We start from the raw sequence: 15,805 nt of genomic DNA, 5'->3' as shown, positions 1-15,805 counted from the left end.
ATGCTGCGTGCTGGCCCGTTTTAGTCTTGATGTCTATGTTCGGTCTATAGAATGTATATTAATGTTGGACTGTGTAGCGGCTGTAGATTCAGCCTCTAGAATGCTTCTGTAAATGATTACTGTCTGGAAATTGCTTCTTGGGCTGTTGATCCGTTCGAATTTGTATTTGCGACTAGATGATCTAGAGGGTTAGCGACTGTTCATCAATGGTTTAGAATATTAATTTGCGACCGTTGACGATGCTTATACAATTCTAATGTTTTGTAGCGTGATTCAGTCGTCTGGAATGTTAGTTTACTTCTAGCGACTGTACATTAGTCTTTATAGAATGTGGCAACTTTTGGTTACGTCTAAAATGCTAATTTCTTACCTATTGGCAGATTAAACGTCTAGAATGTTAATGGTCTTCTGGAGACTTGCAATGTCTTTTCCGCGACCAGCAAGTCTGTGACTAATTATCCTATCACTTTGTTTATTATTTTATTCTGGCAAAACTAGCCATTACCCGAATGTCTTATTCTCGGAACATGGCTAATTGTGCTTGCTGGACTGTCTGGCCAGCTAGACACCCTCCCTCCACTGGAGATAATGATTGAAAATATTGATAATGAGATTAAAATTAGTGGTACGAAGGAATTACAGAATTATCAGTCGGCAGGATTCCATAATTAATACTAAGTAAACAACAGCTAGTATACAGCTTTACAGCTGGATATACCCTTGATGTCCACCGCGATACACCCACTCCCCCTCTTATCGTCCTCCACTTTCACCCATAGCCCCGCACGTGACCCCTGGCTCACCGGATGTGCGCCCACACATCCACACTCCCATTGATCCTCAACTTCACCTGCCGTCCTCTCCCGGTGCCTCCATCATCCACCGCCCTGTTCTGACCCTCCATGTCGTCCTACAACTACAACTTCAATCGGCACAATTCCATCGGGGGAAACTGGCACTTGCCGCCACTTCAAGGGCTCAACAACTCCAACAACCCCAACCAAGAGCCAAATCAAGATGCTTCCCACCACCAGAAGCACCAGGCGCCAGGCTTCAGGAATCCGTGGTACTCGCCTGGCCAGCAGGCCAGCGGCGCTGCCGTCAACTTGTCGCAGTCGCCAACCAAAAGCCAGGGCATACCGTTGTTACAACAGCACCAGCACCAGCAATCCAAGCGGCTCTCGTTCGCCAACCAGCTCCCCACCACATACGAGTACGACCAGCGACAACTGCTTGCGCCTCCCTACATCCACCCGCCCACCAGAGCCGACAACCCCTTCAACCAGTACTACACCAACCAGGAGGTGTCGTTGGCGGGTAACGACAGGCGGATGTCTGCGGCGGTGGACGGACCCTACTACAACTCGTACAACTCGTACGCATCCCAAAACGCCCCCAATGCCTACCAGGCCCAATACCTCCAGAATCCACCTGCCCACCTTGGCCCTCCATTGGGCGCTACCAGGAGATCCTCGGTAGCTACTGGGTCCTACGCTGCTGCCGACGCCAGAGAAATGTACTATCCCCCAGGTCGCATGGGCAGATCCCCGCTGATAGTCCAGTACCAGCAGTACCAGCAAGCCCTCCAGTCCCAGCGCTCGGAAAACAAGAGAAGGCCCGCCCCCAAGGCTTACAAGGTGTACAACAAGTTGGACTTGAAACCCAAAATCCACCACCAGCCCAAGTATCGTCGTTGTTCGGTCAATTCCATCCACATTTCACCCGTGAATGCGTTGTCGGTCTATCTCACTGAGTCCTACAGCATTTGTCAACCCCGCAAGTTCCAATACTCCAAATCCACCAACCCCAAGAGAGTGCTTACCAAGCCCCTGGAGCCAAAATTCAACAATGGTCATGACAACGAAGATAGTGACTACATTCTCTATGTAAACGACATACTCGGCACGGAAGAGGGCCGTAAATATATTGTTTTGGATCTTCTTGGCTCTGGAACGTTTGGTCAAGTGGTCAAGTGCCAGAATCTCTCCAACCAGTCGGTATGTGCTGTCAAGGTGATCAAGTCCAAGCCAGCCTACATGAACCAATCACTCACCGAGGTCAAACTCTTGGAGTTCTTGAATGCAAACAGTGATGGCAAGAGCTTCATCAGATTGTTGGATACATTTATGCATAAAGAGCATCTTTGTTTGGTGTTCGAATTATTGGCCTCCAACTTATACGAGCTTATCAAACAAAACCAATTCCAAGGATTGAATATAAAATTAGTCAAGTTGTTGACCCGTCAATTGCTTGAAGCCATGTCCCAACTAAAAGGATTCCAGATGATACATTGTGATCTAAAACCAGAGAATATTCTTCTATGCCAACCCGATAAGCCAGACATTAAGGTGATCGATTTTGGATCTGCATGCTTTTCACGTCAAACGATATACACCTACATCCAGTCAAGATTCTACCGCTCACCCGAAGTCATTCTTGGATTGCCATATACAGAGTCAATTGATATGTGGTCTTTGGGATGTATAGTGGGTGAGTTGTTCCTAGGATTACCTATGTTCCCGGGAACCTCTGAATACAACCAGATCTGGAAAATCGTGGACATGCTAGGCTACCCCCCTCGGCATATGATCGAAGTAGGACGGAACTCGTTGAACTTTTTTGAGAAAGCTCCTCAAACCACCGAGACCAAGCCATCATATCAAGTCAAGAGCTTTGAACAGTACGTACAATTTTTGGCGAAGACGAAAGGCAAAGAAGAACACCTGGAACAACCTAATAAGAATTATTTCAAGCAACGTTTGTTGAAAGACATTATAATGAACTACAAGTTGCCATCCAAAAAGATGACGAACATGATGATCGAGAAGGAGTGCCAGGAAAGACTATTGTTGATTGATTTCTTGACCAAGGTGCTCAATTTGAATCCGTTGGAAAGGTTGACTCCACAAGAGGCCTTGAAGCACCCTTTCGTGAACGATGTGCGAACAATCGACACCCCCAGCAATAAGAAGGAAGCCAAAGAAGTCTAATGGCCCCGCCCCTCCCCTCATAATAATAGGATCAGTACATAGTCCGAAAATAAATCTCATTGCATTCATTCCACCCTCTGTATGGGTCACGTGATGCGACCTCTCACCGCACAAAAGTCAACACCGACGAATATCTTCTCCATCCAGCCCCATCATGAACGTCAGTACCAGTGCTCTTGGTGTGAGAAGAAGAAAGGCCACCTCTCAGAATATAGACGATGAGGAGAACGCCGCCCTTTTGAAGTTGGGTCCCGAGTTCCAACTCAAGCAGATCACCAACAGTGGCGAGGAAGAGCAGTTGATTGCGTTGAACTTGTCGGAAGCAAGATTATTGATCAGAGCAGCATTGAAGGAGAGAAAGAACAAGAACTCCAAGAACAGGGAGTTTGAAGAGGACGACGAAGAAAACGAAAAGGAAGACGAAATAGAAAACATGAACTTGGCAGGACCTAACTCGAACGAAATAATGCACAAAACCTTGAACTACTTGTCGAACTTCGCCCGGTACAAGAACTCGTCCTCCACTGAGACGGTGGAGAAGTTGTTGAATGACTTCAGTGCCCTGGTAGCCGAGCCCTTGCACCCATTCGAGTTGGCGCAGTTGGGCACGCTTGAATGCGAAGACGCTGAAGAAGCCAAGTCCTTGATTCCCAGTCTTGCCAACAAGGTGTCGGACGTCCAATTGCAGTCGTTGCTCACTGAGTTAAGAAAATACCAGACCTTGTCTTAGGACATCCTATCATAAATGTCGCCTCGTTAGGAGGCGCTCCACGGAAATCGGGTCACCTTCCGGAATCATCAAGCTGGTCACGCTGATGTATTCCTCCCACCGCCTTCTCCTCGTAACCTTGCCTGTCCTCTATATATATGTACTATAACCCACTCTATACACGTGACCTATGTGCAGGACGCCGTTTCCACTCATCTCAACTGGTCGGTATTGGTACAACACCAACAACCACCATGGATCAGGAGTACGATGAGTTTGGAAATTTGATCGGCGACCCCTTCGACTCCGATGCCGAGTCCTCTAGCAATTCCATGCTAAGCGATGCCGAGGCCCTGGACGACCAGCAGAGTCTCCACGAACAGAACGAATCGACATCACAGGCACTTATCAAGCACGACAACAACGCACACCAACCAGAAATAACATACGTAGCGCCCCAGATCACCAACGAGGCCATCATCACACCCGCCGATGATACGCACATCAAAATCGAGATAGACCACTCGAAGTTGCCTCCTCTCAAATACGACTATCAATACGTCAATTCCTTGGCCAACCAGTTGCCTGAAAGAATAAGAAACATCAGTGTGGTGGGAGGTTTGCACTCGGGAAAAACTTCGTTCTTGGATCACCTCATCTATGATACATATACCTCGGTGCCACGAAAATCCGATGATAAACCGACAAGATTGTTGGATAACCATAGACTCGAGATAGATAGAGGTATTTCCATCAAAAACTCACCCATGACTCTCCTCCTCCCAGACTTGAGCCAAAAATCTTACATTTTCAACCTAATGGATACACCGGGCCATTTTAATTTCCTCAACGAGTCCAACACCTCCCTCAATCATGTGGAAGGGGCAGTTCTAGTGGTTGACATCGTAGAGGGATTCACCCCAAGAGACAAGCAGATAGTTTCCCGGATTTTGCTCAACAATAAACCCATCGTTCTTGTGATCAACAAGATCGACAGATTAATATTAGAGTTGAACTTACCGGTTAATGAATCATACCTCAAGATAAACGTCACTATTGATGAAATTAATCAGTTCATCAAGAACCACGAGTTCTTCTCACTGTATAAATACAACCACAAACCCTTGTTGCCCAATTTGAATAACGTCATCTTCAGTTCGGCATTGTTTGAGTTCCATTTCAGTGTCTTGAGTTTTGCCCAATTGTACATAGATGCAAACCAATTCGAGATAGACCCTCGTGTGTTTGCGAAAAGATTATGGACCGATCATTACGATAAAGCAAACAGCACCTTCACAAAAACTGCCAAGTTTCCTACGGCCTTCGAGAGCTTCATCTTGGAACCAATCTACAAGATATTTACTCACACCTTAACTTCTAGTTTGAGTGACAATAAGTTGGAGAAAATTTTGTGGAGTAACTTTGGGGTAAAGCTATCGAAACAGCAATATAGACAGGATCACAGGAAGTTATTGAAAGATATATTCAAGGCTATTTTTGGTGGCTACAATGGATTTGTGGAAGCGGTTAAAGATATCGAAGCCCCAGTTGAAGTCAAAGGACCACATCCTTCAGTATTTGCTAAAATCATTTCCTTGATAGAATCCCCAGACACATTGAAGTTTTCTGCCTTAGTAAGAATCTATAAAGGTTCCCTAGAGCTTGGTCAAAAGGTTAAGGTGATAGGCGACAATTTTAGTGAAGATGATGAAAATTTCAAGATCGAGACAATCGATGGGTTATTCATTCCTGGAGGAAGATACAGCATTCCTATTGCGAAAGCAAGTGCGGGATCTGTGGTAATTGTTGATGGAATCGACTCTATCATCTCCAAAAGTGGTGCAATTTTTGAAGACAGCTTATCAAACCAAAATATTCAGGCACTTTTCAACAACTCAGAGAGTACTACATCCTCGATAACGCAGCAGCTAATCAACAACGACAAATTACACGATAAATCGGTGTTCAAAGTTGCGATTCAGCCAGAAAACCCGTCCGAATTACCAAAATTGCTTCAGGGAATTAGAAATGTGAACAAATCCTACATTTCATGTAATATTAATGTGGAGGAAAGTGGTGAAATTGTATTATATGGTCCGGGAGAGTTGTACTTGGATTGCATTTTGCACGATCTTAGATTCTACTTCACCAAAGACCTAGAAATCAAGGTAAGTGATCCAATGACAAGGTTTAGTGAAACCATTATAGAGACTTCAGCAGCCAAAATTCCTGTTTCAACCAAATCTGGACATAACCAAGTATCGATCACGGCCGAGCCGGTTCAAGATTCCAAGCTCAGCAAGTTTATTGAAGCAGGAAAGCTTGATTTAAGTCAGCCAATAAGAACCACCTCCAAGATCATGCGAAACGACTTCGGGTGGGATGCGTTGGCAGCAAGATCCATCTGGAGCTTTGGCCCAGAAGACATGCAATTTCCAAACATATTGATGGACGATACTCTCGAATCAGAGACGAACAAAGAGCTTATTTACTCTGTTAAAGACTCTATTTCATTGGGGTTCAAATGGAGTGTAAATGAAGGGCCTCTATGCAATGAGCCTATCAGAGGTACCAAGTTCAAAATCCTTGATGCTGTGCTAAGTGGATCTGAGATTCAAAGATCTAGTGCTCAGATCATTCCAATGACTAGACGAGCATGCTACACAGGTTTCTTGACTGCTACTCCCAGGTTGATGGAACCCATATACACTGTTTATTTGACGTGTACAGAAGCATGTATCAGGATAGTCTCCAAAATTTTGCTGGGTAGAAGAGGTTACATTCTGAACAGAAAACCAATCCCAGCCACCAAGCTTTTTGAGGTTGAAGGTATGGTTCCAGTCATCGAATCTGTGGGTTTAGAAACGGATATCAGACTTCATACTCAAGGTCAAGCCATGTGCATGTTCGATTTCAACAAGTGGGAAATTGTTCCTGGAGATCCTTTGGATCAGGATTGCTTCTTGCCTACCTTGAAGCCAGTCCCCGAGGAATCCTTGGCCAGAGACTTTGTAACTAAGACCAGAAAGAGAAAGGGTTTGACGGGAGAGATTACCTTGGAAAAGTACATTGACCAAGAGTTGTATGCGAGGTTGAAAGAGAGTGGTGTTGTGGTGTAAACGACATCAGAGGGTACTTGGCCCTTCCAAGAAGCATCTACTGTTGTCTTTTGCTAGCCAAACTAGCAAATCTCCCTTACTATATAACTATATAGACTACTCACCAATGCGACGTCTTTTTAAGTCTCCGCCTTGTAGCAGTTCCCCGACTTCGGTGTCGCTGATGGCTTCGAGACCCTTATTAGATCGTATCAACTCGGATAGCTTATTGAATTTGCCTATGAATCTGGGCCTCGAGCTGATTTCAAGGCTGAGTCTCATAGGGATCGAGTTTGGCTGGGGACAGTTTTCTCTGAGCCTTATGAATGTCGATAGGAAGTCGCCAAATGTAATTTCTCTAGCGTAGAAATTGTCTTCGGTAATAGTCAACTTCAATTCCAACACATCCAAGATCAACTCTTGGTCTGAATCAATATGCTTTGCCCGTCTTATATCTTCATCAACTCTGATCAAGTTGAAGAGTTGTTCGATGCTGAGTGCCTGTATGCGTTCCACGCAGTAATACGACTCTTCGCTGGAAAAGTCGAGTTCCTGGTCAGCACCTTCCACTGGCTGGAAGTTGTAGTGGTTTTCGAATAGGGAAAGTGTTATTTCAACGTTCGGGGGTTCTTCTGGTGACAGTGCCTCTCCCTGTACAAATTCGTCTTGCACCAGCTCAGGTATCTCGTTAGCTGCCAGTATGAACTCGTCTGGTAGCTCTATCAGTTCTTCGTGGTTTAATCTCTCTGCCTCCAACTCTTCCAAGTTTTCTATGTCATCCTCACTATCCAACTCGATTATGCTCTTGGCCCTTGTGGCCTCAATATCTGACTCTGGCGCTTCGTTGCCATTATTGTGATTATCCCTGTCGTCGTTAACTTCCTCAAACGCATCGAGCTCAGTGAACTCCTCTGCGACTGGCTCTATAGAGCTGCCGGTGCTCTCTGTTTGCTCTAATGAGCTGTTGTCTCTCTCTGCCTTGCCTTCAACTCCCACTTCTTCGAGCTCGTCTTCAAATATCTCAAACTCATACTCATTCTTCCTTTTGGTCTCCGGTTCGCTGGAGCTGGCGTGGCTGCCACTGTCAATAACTAAAACGGGCGCTTCCTCATTCGTCTGGACCATTGGACTATACATACCTGATGACATTCCCTGTAGTAACCGATATGGGGGCAGATGTGGTGGGTTACATTCGTTTCTACAGTGCGTGGCGGGGCACAATTCTGAAATCTATCATATATTAGTGCGCAACGCAATATACACTAAGGAGCCCAAACTTTGAAGGCTTGAGGAGTTTTTAATGAAAGCGGCTTGAAGTCGTCATCGTTATTGGCAGCAGCAGAGGAATCAGTTGGTTCTACCGAACTGGAATGTTCGTTGATGTCGCCATTGGCCGCGTCTGCGGAAACGTTGGTCAACGAGTGTCTGGTGGGCTTGTACAATAACGACTTAGCTTCCGCGAGTAAGCTTGAGATGGAGGAGAATTTGGAGTTGTCAGATTTCACCGAGTCCTCGATCATAGATATAGCATCGTCAAGCTTCTTGGTGATGTCGATAGTGGACTTAGTGAGTGCCAATCGATCAATAAACACTTCCTCTTGTTGCTTCGCCAAATGCTTTCTCTCATGCTCGTAGATCTTCTCCAACTCTTCCACCTTGCTCAATTTCAAATCAATCTTGGATAACTCGTGGTTTATTATCGTGGTGCTTAATTTATGCATCTCGCGTTCTTCGTAGGTGGCAAAGAGATGACTTCTGGCCCCCACTATTCCCAAAGTATTGGTCACAGCTTCCTTGATATTTTCGACTGGACTGTTTTCCTTAGCTTCGTGTGATTCCGCCTCAACCAGGGAGTCCTTGTGTGATCCATTTTGTTTGGGACTGCTAGTAACATCAGTGCTCCTCTTGCTTTCGTCGTCAGCTTCATCATCTTGCTTTTTCTCCTCTGATTCCTCTTTAACTATGTCATTATCTTCTTCCATGGCCTCATCTTTACTTTCTTCGGTCTTTTGTCCTACCTGTTCTGTTTTAAGTTCTTCTTCCTCACTAGGTTTTTCTGATTCCAGTTTTTTGCCATAGATTGAACTGACTTTTTCGGCAATTTTCTCATCCATAACCTTGGATGCACGTGAACTAGCAGCTTTAGCAACATCACTATCAACTAACTGAGTCATGAAAGCTAAATTGCTTAGTACCGGATTGTCAGATGCACTAACTGGGAAGTTTGGGGCATACTTCAACAATTTGAAAATGCCACCATCTGTATTTTTGTCAAATGGATTGAATTTGTCTTCAATTGGAACTTGCAAAAATTTTAATATACACTGCTGTGGGGTTTTGTTATTACCAATCTCCTCAGCAATCTTGAACCAATCATTCTTATACTTTTTGATTCCCAAAATCAATTTGGAAACTTCTTCTTCGGTCCATCCGCCATCCTGCTTCTTCAATGCAGGTCCATCCTCGAGTGAAGAACTCGATGGACGTTTCTTATCAGGACTTGAACTGCCATTCGATGTATCGTTATTAGAACCTGTGCTAACAGATACACTTTCCTCTATATTTAACAACTTCTTCAATTTTGGGATGTCAATTTTATCAAGCGAACCCTTGAATGTGTCAAATGGAAACAACCCACGAGGAGTGTCATATTTAACATTGTAGTCACCAGTGTAAGGTAAGCCTACCAGCTGACCGTTAGGTAACTTTTCAACGGCATAACCAGGCTTAAATTGAGGTCTCACCTGATAATTTATTAAACCCCACTTGTTCAAAAATCTATGCACTCTCATCAAAGTACCAACATCACCAACTAAGTTACGACGACATGAAGTTAAAGTTAAGTACTCATTTGGATTCAACCTGTAAGCATTAATCATGAAATTACGATAGTTGACATAAATTTTTGGTGACTTGGAGGGGTGAGACGTTTTGAAAAATTCAGGTAATGATTCCTGTTCAATTTGATGCACCTTACGCATGTTGAACCAACTAGCATATGATGGAATAATAATAACATGCGTTTGTTTGATTGTTGATTTTGGTTCTTCTTCTTCTTCAAAATCCTCAACCTCATCTTCATCTAATCTACCGCCAGAAGTTGCGGATGCCAAAGAAGGAGTCGAGATGTTGGTATTATCATTTGACACATTAGTTGTGGTTGTTCCAGGAACATCCTCGGAATCATCCTCTTGCTTAGCCACTTTGGTCTCTGACTCAGTTTTGTCTTGCGGTGAGGACTCAGTTTTCACGGGAACTTCTGCGGTCTCTGACATGTCTATATCACGATCTATCTCTTCTTCGTCTTTCTTTTCTTCCTGTTCGTCGTTTGTAGATGCATCCAGGTCATTCACTTCAGATTGCTTTTCGTCGACACTTTTCCCGTTCACATCGTCCATATCTACGTCCTGATCAGAGTTCTCTTCCTTAACTTCGGTCTCGGAAGCCTCGGGGACACCAGTCCCATCGTTATCGTTCGATGGCTCGGTGGTCTCGGGAGCAGTGCTTTCATCCTGATCTACTTCTTGGTTCTCTTGATCTTCCTGGTTGTCTATTTGTTGGTCCGCATCATAATTCACTTGACCCAAGTCATTTTCAGATTGATTGTCATCGTCTTTCCCGAGGAAATCGGCCAAGAGATCGTCATCACCTTCTATATTATTTGCAAAGTTGCTTGAATCGTTTGGTATCTGGTCATCCTCACCATCAAGGTTGTTTGGATTTTCCAGTTCGGATCGAGGCTCTTCAGTGTCCTGATATTGTGCCGAATTGTTTTCCGAGTTCAGATCCTGTTTGTCTTCGAAGTCGGCCAAACCAGGAAGGTCGCTTTCGCCCTGGTTTTCGTCGAGGTCCTGTTGTTGGTTTGATTCACCAGCAGAATCGATGTGGTCCATTTGGTCGAAGCCAAGGGGCAGCCCGTTCTCTTGGTCTTCAGGCAAGTTGTCGTCAATATGGTCAATGCTCATGTTGATGAATGAACCCAATCAAACTATAATACAAAATCCCAATCCTATGGTACAGTTACAAGCAGGAACTACCGAAGTATGGAGGCCAGAATGGGTCACGATGAATGTCGCGTTCGTTGCTTGTGTTGAGGTAGTTGAGCACCAGCCACCAGGAGTGTAGTACTTAACGGGTTACTTCACGCGTTGGAGGATCAACAGTGGAGTAAATAATGTACAGACCGATGAAATTGACCAGCTATACTCCAGTTAAGCTTTGAGGATTGACTGATTTACTGCAGGACTCTGTCGTAGGTGTAGTGACGGTAAGGATTGTTGTCATTTTTTTGTTCAGAGTGCTGGGCTGGACACGACCGCCTGGGCCGGTATGGGGGCAGGTGAGAGGCTGGCCCCGATAAGTGGCCAACGGCTACTCCAGCACGAGTGGAGGTTCGGACCGTGGCACGATGGGTACCATGTAGTGACGGCGCAGAGGCCGTTCTGCGGACGGTGGGGCCTTTCTGGAGGAAAAAGCGGTCTTGCAGGCCCACTGTAGGCGAATGAAGGACACGGGTGGCCATTTTGGGGTGGTCACCGTTTCCGCTCTCCAAGAAGCCCGGGAGTCTGTCGGGAGGGCAGCGGTGCTACCATAGGCAGTGATCGTGTGGTAGCGTCCACACGGTGTGCATTGCAGTGAGATGTTTCGTGGAGAGAAAGAACGCAGAGAAGAGTTACAAGAAATCCCACGAACCTCAAATCAGACGAGCCTACACATCAAACGGGGAATAACCCCGGTTAAGATCATAATACGTTTCCGAGGCTTGTTAAAATTAAAAATGATGCACAGAACTGTTGCGCACCAAACCAGTGCCCAACAGCGGAATCCGCCAGAAACCAGACCCAGGGGCCAGGGTGAGACGGAGGAGGAGCCAGTATGGATGATGGACCCCCTCGTGCCTTGCTCCTGGAGGAGTTCATCAACTGGGACTCTTCCGTGGCATTGTTGCGTCTTGTGCAACTACATGACACGGAACGGTGGCTCGTAATTCCTGTTTGCGAACACCAACCTGCGTTAGGGGGAAGTTGGCCCCTCTATCCATTTAAGGAACTCGCCACCACTTGCAATGCCTGTAACTTGGCAGTTGCTACTTAGCCTGGACTGCACCGGCGGGTGGGAGGCTGGGTGCAGTTTGCCAGCCAGTACATGCATCAGCTCTTCCCAACTGAACCAGTTTCAAGGCAATCACGGCTGATAAAGGCTAATTTTAATGCACATCCTGTAGCGGCCCTCCTTGTTACCTCTGGCAATAATATTCTCTTGGAGGTCCTGAGAACAATCAGGCTGCCATCGGACGTTTCTTTTTCTGGCGCCTGGTCACCACAACCGTTCCAGATCCGAATCCTCGGAGCCATCCGTCGCTTGACTGGGGTGGACTGGCAATGTAGCGGGACCGCGCTCGGCCCCACCAGCTGTAGTGGGCTGAAGTGCAAGAAACAGCTTACTTCGCGGGCCAGGATTGGCCTACGTGCCCTAGTGGCAACCGTAGCCCAACGGTGGGTGGTCCAGCCCATGCCCTACGTCCCAAACACCACCACCAACGCCACTTCAGCCTGGTGGTGTACCCCATCTATGGGCCCCCCAATGAGCACCGGCACGTGCATGATTAGGGCTCGCGCCCTCGCCCCCCGTCGCCGCGCACGGTACCCGCACCACAAAAAAACTCCATCACTCGCACCGAGTCGCACCGTTTGGTTAGGGACTTAAAAATTTTCAAACCTACAGCTGAAAAGTTCTTCTACTACTCTTTTTACAAAGATCAACAACAGCAAAAATGGTTCGTTACGCTGCTACCCCATCTAACCCAGCCAAGTCTGCTTCTGCCCGTGGTTCTTACTTGAGAGTCTCTTACAAGAACACCAGAGAAACCGCTCAAGCCATCAATGGTTGGAAATTAGAAAGAGCTCAAAAATACTTGGACCAAGTCTTGGACCACCAAAGAGCTATCCCATTCAGAAGATACAACTCTTCTATCGGTCGTACTGCTCAAGGTAAGGAATTTGGTGTCACCAAAGCCAGATGGCCTGCCAAGTCCGTTAACTTCATCAAGGACTTATTAAGAAACGCTCAATCCAACGCTGAAGCCAAGGGTTTAGAAGTTTCCAAGTTGAAGATCTCCCACATCCAAGTTAACCAAGCTCCAAAGCAAAGAAGAAGAACTTACAGAGCTCACGGTAGAATCAACGCCTACCAATCCTTCCCATCTCACATTGAATTATTCTTGACTGAAGAAGACGAAGCCGTCGAGAAGGGTGATGACAGCAAGAAGGTCAGATTGAACTCTAGACAAAAGGGTAGATTGGCTACTCAACAAAAGCGTTTAGCTTCTGCTTAAATGTGTTAATATCTAAATAAGTAATACACAAGTCAACGAGAACATATCGGTGCTCTATAGCTACCGGTCCCATCATGGTTGGGCGAGGTTGCCTGTCATCTCTTATGTACATTTAATATATATTGTTGGGTTCAGTCTTCGTCATCGTTACTGATGTTAGTACTCTTTGGGCACATCGACGACATGCTCGATTTTCGTCGCGGGTGTCCATGTGACTTAATTTCCCACTACTGGCTGGACTGCCGTTGCGTGTCGGACAGGACGCTTGCACCACCGCCCAGCCATCGTACGCCTGTCCATGTGTGGAGTGGCCTGCTCAGGCCTACGTCTGTCTGGTTCTATCTCTGCCGTCGTGTCCCGCAACCCCGGCATCAGGTGCTGCTTGGTAAGCGCTTACGTAACCGGCCACTGCGCTCGCCAGCCAATGGAGGCCCTCAAAATTAAAAGACAACGTAAAATTTATAACCAACACTTGTATCAGATAACCAACTAATCGAAAATGGGTGGTCAAGGTCCAAAGACTTATATGGGATGGTGGGGCTCCATGGGCTCCCCAAAGCAAAAGTACATCACTTCTTACACCGTTTCTCCATTCGCTACCAAGCCATTGAAGGGTGCCTTGTACAACTCCGTTTTCAACGTGTTCAGAAGAACTAAGAACCAAGTCTTGTACATCGTCATTCCAGGTGTCATTGTCTGGAACGTCTGGGCCAAGGCCAGAGACTACAACGAATACTTGTACACCAAGGAAGGTAGAGAAGAATTGGAAAGAGTCAATGTTTAAGCAACCAGACTTATGGTCAGTATACCTCGCTAGGCTTGATATACCACGGATCTTACCCTGGGCCATGCATTAGGGAGGCTGGATCGACTCGTTCCACTTCCTACTCTTCTCGCATATCGTTATATATAAAAATTAATGTGACCTTTATTAGAAATATCGCTAGTCTATGTAGACACAATTACTTGGATCTCTTGTAAACCTTGTTCAAGAACGAGGTCAAGACTTCCTTCTTCAAGCCGTTGGATTCGTCAATCGACTGGATCTTCTTTCTCAAGTCGCTGGTGACGCTTTCTTCGTAGTCGTAGTAGATCTTTTCAATTCCCAAGTCCTTGAACAACTGCTTGCAGACGGCTTCGGACTGGTCATCCTTCTTACCGTAGTTTTCATCCAACACCTTTCTCTGCTCGGGGGTGACGTGCAACAAGGCTTGGTTAACGACCCAAGAACACTTGTTGTCCTTGATGTCAGTACCAATCTTACCGATTTGTTCTGGGGTACCGAAACAGTCCAAGAAATCGTCGGTGATCTGGAAGTATTCACCCAAAGGAATCAAGATGTCGTGAACTTGCTTCAAGTCGGAGTCCTTGCTGATTCCAGCCATGTGCATGGCTAAAGCGACTGGCAAGTAGAAGGAGTAGTATGCAGTTTTGAAGATGACGATGAACGAGTGCTTGTCCAAGGAGAACTTGTCCAAGTCGACCACCTCTTCGTCAGCAGTGACCAAATCTAACAATTGACCCAACTCAGTTTGGAAAGTCACGTCGTGGAACAATTCCAACAAGTGGACGTAGTATGGTTCTTCACGGAAGTACTTCTTCAACAACATGTACAAGGCACCTTCCAACATGAAAGAGTCGTTGATAGCAATGTTGCCCACACCCTCGACCAAGTACCAACATGGGTGGCTTCTTCTGGTCTTGGACTGGTCCATGATGTCGTCAGCCACCAAGAAGTAGGCTTGCAACAACTCGATGGCCCATCCCAAAACGGCAACCTTCTTGTACTCCTCGTCGCTCAACTTGTCGGCAGTGGTGTTGTTGAGAATGGCGTAGGTGTCAATCACTGACAACCCACGGTTCAACTTTCCTCCTGGAGTGTTGTAGTATAAGTTCTTGTGGAACCAGTCGACGGCAGCTTCTGGCATCTTGTAGTCGAGCAAGATTTGCTTCAAGTCGTCGGCTAACTCGTCAAAGAGGTCAATGAATCTTTGCTTGGACATGGTGAGGTGTGGTATGTGGTGGAGTGAAGTGTAGTGAAGAGAATTCACTATCAACGATCTATACGAGCCGCGTCTGCGAGAAGGTGTCGCGGATGGTGTCGCGGGTATCTGTCCCGATGTCGCATAATTAGGAGGTCGGATTTAGCAGGACCTACTGGGTAGAGAGATTGGTGCAAGAAGTAGGTACAAATCATCAAATAAACAGAAGGATAATGCAGCAAAGAGAAATTGATTCCTCGCAGGCTACTATTTATTGTGGAACGTTGCTGAGTAGGTTTCCACATATTCAAACTGTTTTGTCTTATTTTCTGGAAAATACAGAGTAGGAATTAACGAAGTTTCAATCGACAAAAGAGCCGAATATTATCGTATATCCTCTAATGCTCCCAGGGTAATTTAATTCCCCAGGTTGTTCTTGTTTTCAGGCTTTTCCTTGTAGTTTTTCCAATTATGTTCATACTTGAAAGCCAATTCTACCAAAAACTATCTCTTAGATGAGGATATTCCTGAGGCGATTTGTTCATGATAAAAAAAGATATCGGGACCCAATCTCTATACGACAGTCACAAGTGTTTAACAGATGAGTACTAGTAGTTGCCTTTGGTGTATACTTCGTTGCGATATTAATAGCAGATTGAATTTTGTACTTGAGTACGAGGTGGAGTTGGTTC

At 45.8% G+C, this 15,805-nt stretch overlaps 8 protein-coding genes across 8 annotated transcripts; 5 read left to right on the top strand and 3 right to left on the bottom strand.

The window, feature by feature from the left end:
- Positions 1-902: 902 nt before the first annotated feature.
- On the top strand, positions 903-2,990 carry YAK1 (serine/threonine protein kinase; the record flags this gene model as incomplete). Its single annotated transcript, XM_020210434.1, has 1 exon — positions 903-2,990. The coding sequence occupies one exon, from the start codon at positions 903-905 to the stop codon at positions 2,988-2,990; it is 2,088 nt and encodes a 695-aa protein (XP_020064949.1).
- Positions 2,991-3,144: 154 nt separating this feature from the next.
- On the top strand, positions 3,145-3,720 carry RPB4 (DNA-directed RNA polymerase II subunit; the record flags this gene model as incomplete). The annotated part of the gene is made up of 1 exon (XM_020211567.1): positions 3,145-3,720. One exon carries the CDS (start codon positions 3,145-3,147, stop codon positions 3,718-3,720), a length of 576 nt encoding a protein of 191 aa, XP_020064948.1.
- A 233-nt stretch (positions 3,721-3,953) lies between these two features.
- SNU114 (U5 snRNP GTPase) lies at positions 3,954-6,818 on the top strand (the record flags this gene model as incomplete). The annotated part of the gene is made up of 2 exons (XM_020209739.1): positions 3,954-5,535; positions 5,599-6,818. 2 exons carry the CDS (start codon positions 3,954-3,956, stop codon positions 6,816-6,818), a joined length of 2,802 nt encoding a protein of 933 aa, XP_020064947.1.
- A 96-nt stretch (positions 6,819-6,914) lies between these two features.
- Positions 6,915-7,934, bottom strand: CANTADRAFT_21107 (uncharacterized protein; the record flags this gene model as incomplete). The annotated part of the gene is made up of 1 exon (XM_020206657.1): positions 6,915-7,934. The coding sequence occupies one exon, from the start codon at positions 7,932-7,934 to the stop codon at positions 6,915-6,917; it is 1,020 nt and encodes a 339-aa protein (XP_020064946.1).
- Positions 7,935-8,059: 125 nt separating this feature from the next.
- CANTADRAFT_5528 (uncharacterized protein) lies at positions 8,060-10,762 on the bottom strand (the record flags this gene model as incomplete). The annotated part of the gene is made up of 1 exon (XM_020210427.1): positions 8,060-10,762. The coding sequence occupies one exon, from the start codon at positions 10,760-10,762 to the stop codon at positions 8,060-8,062; it is 2,703 nt and encodes a 900-aa protein (XP_020064945.1).
- Positions 10,763-12,431: 1,669 nt separating this feature from the next.
- On the top strand, positions 12,432-13,411 carry RPL17B (60S ribosomal protein uL22). Its single transcript, XM_020207493.1, has one exon. It carries the CDS (start codon positions 12,571-12,573, stop codon positions 13,129-13,131), a length of 561 nt encoding a protein of 186 aa, XP_020064944.1. The 5' UTR covers positions 12,432-12,570; the 3' UTR covers positions 13,132-13,411.
- Positions 13,412-13,453: 42 nt separating this feature from the next.
- QCR8 (ubiquinol--cytochrome-c reductase subunit 8) lies at positions 13,454-14,004 on the top strand. Its single transcript, XM_020207492.1, has one exon. It carries the CDS (start codon positions 13,631-13,633, stop codon positions 13,913-13,915), a length of 285 nt encoding a protein of 94 aa, XP_020064943.1. The 5' UTR covers positions 13,454-13,630; the 3' UTR covers positions 13,916-14,004.
- Positions 14,005-14,051: 47 nt separating this feature from the next.
- ERG20 (bifunctional (2E,6E)-farnesyl diphosphate synthase/dimethylallyltranstransferase) lies at positions 14,052-15,169 on the bottom strand. Its single transcript, XM_020207491.1, has one exon. It carries the CDS (start codon positions 15,132-15,134, stop codon positions 14,094-14,096), a length of 1,041 nt encoding a protein of 346 aa, XP_020064942.1. The 5' UTR covers positions 15,135-15,169; the 3' UTR covers positions 14,052-14,093.
- Positions 15,170-15,805: the final 636 nt, after the last annotated feature.

Source organism: Suhomyces tanzawaensis (assembly GCF_001661415.1).
Source record: "Suhomyces tanzawaensis NRRL Y-17324 unplaced genomic scaffold CANTAscaffold_3, whole genome shotgun sequence".
Classification (NCBI taxonomy): domain Eukaryota; kingdom Fungi; phylum Ascomycota; class Pichiomycetes; order Serinales; family Debaryomycetaceae; genus Suhomyces; species Suhomyces tanzawaensis.
Note: the sequence above shows the minus strand (reverse complement) of the source record. Positions and strands in the feature narration are given on the sequence as shown.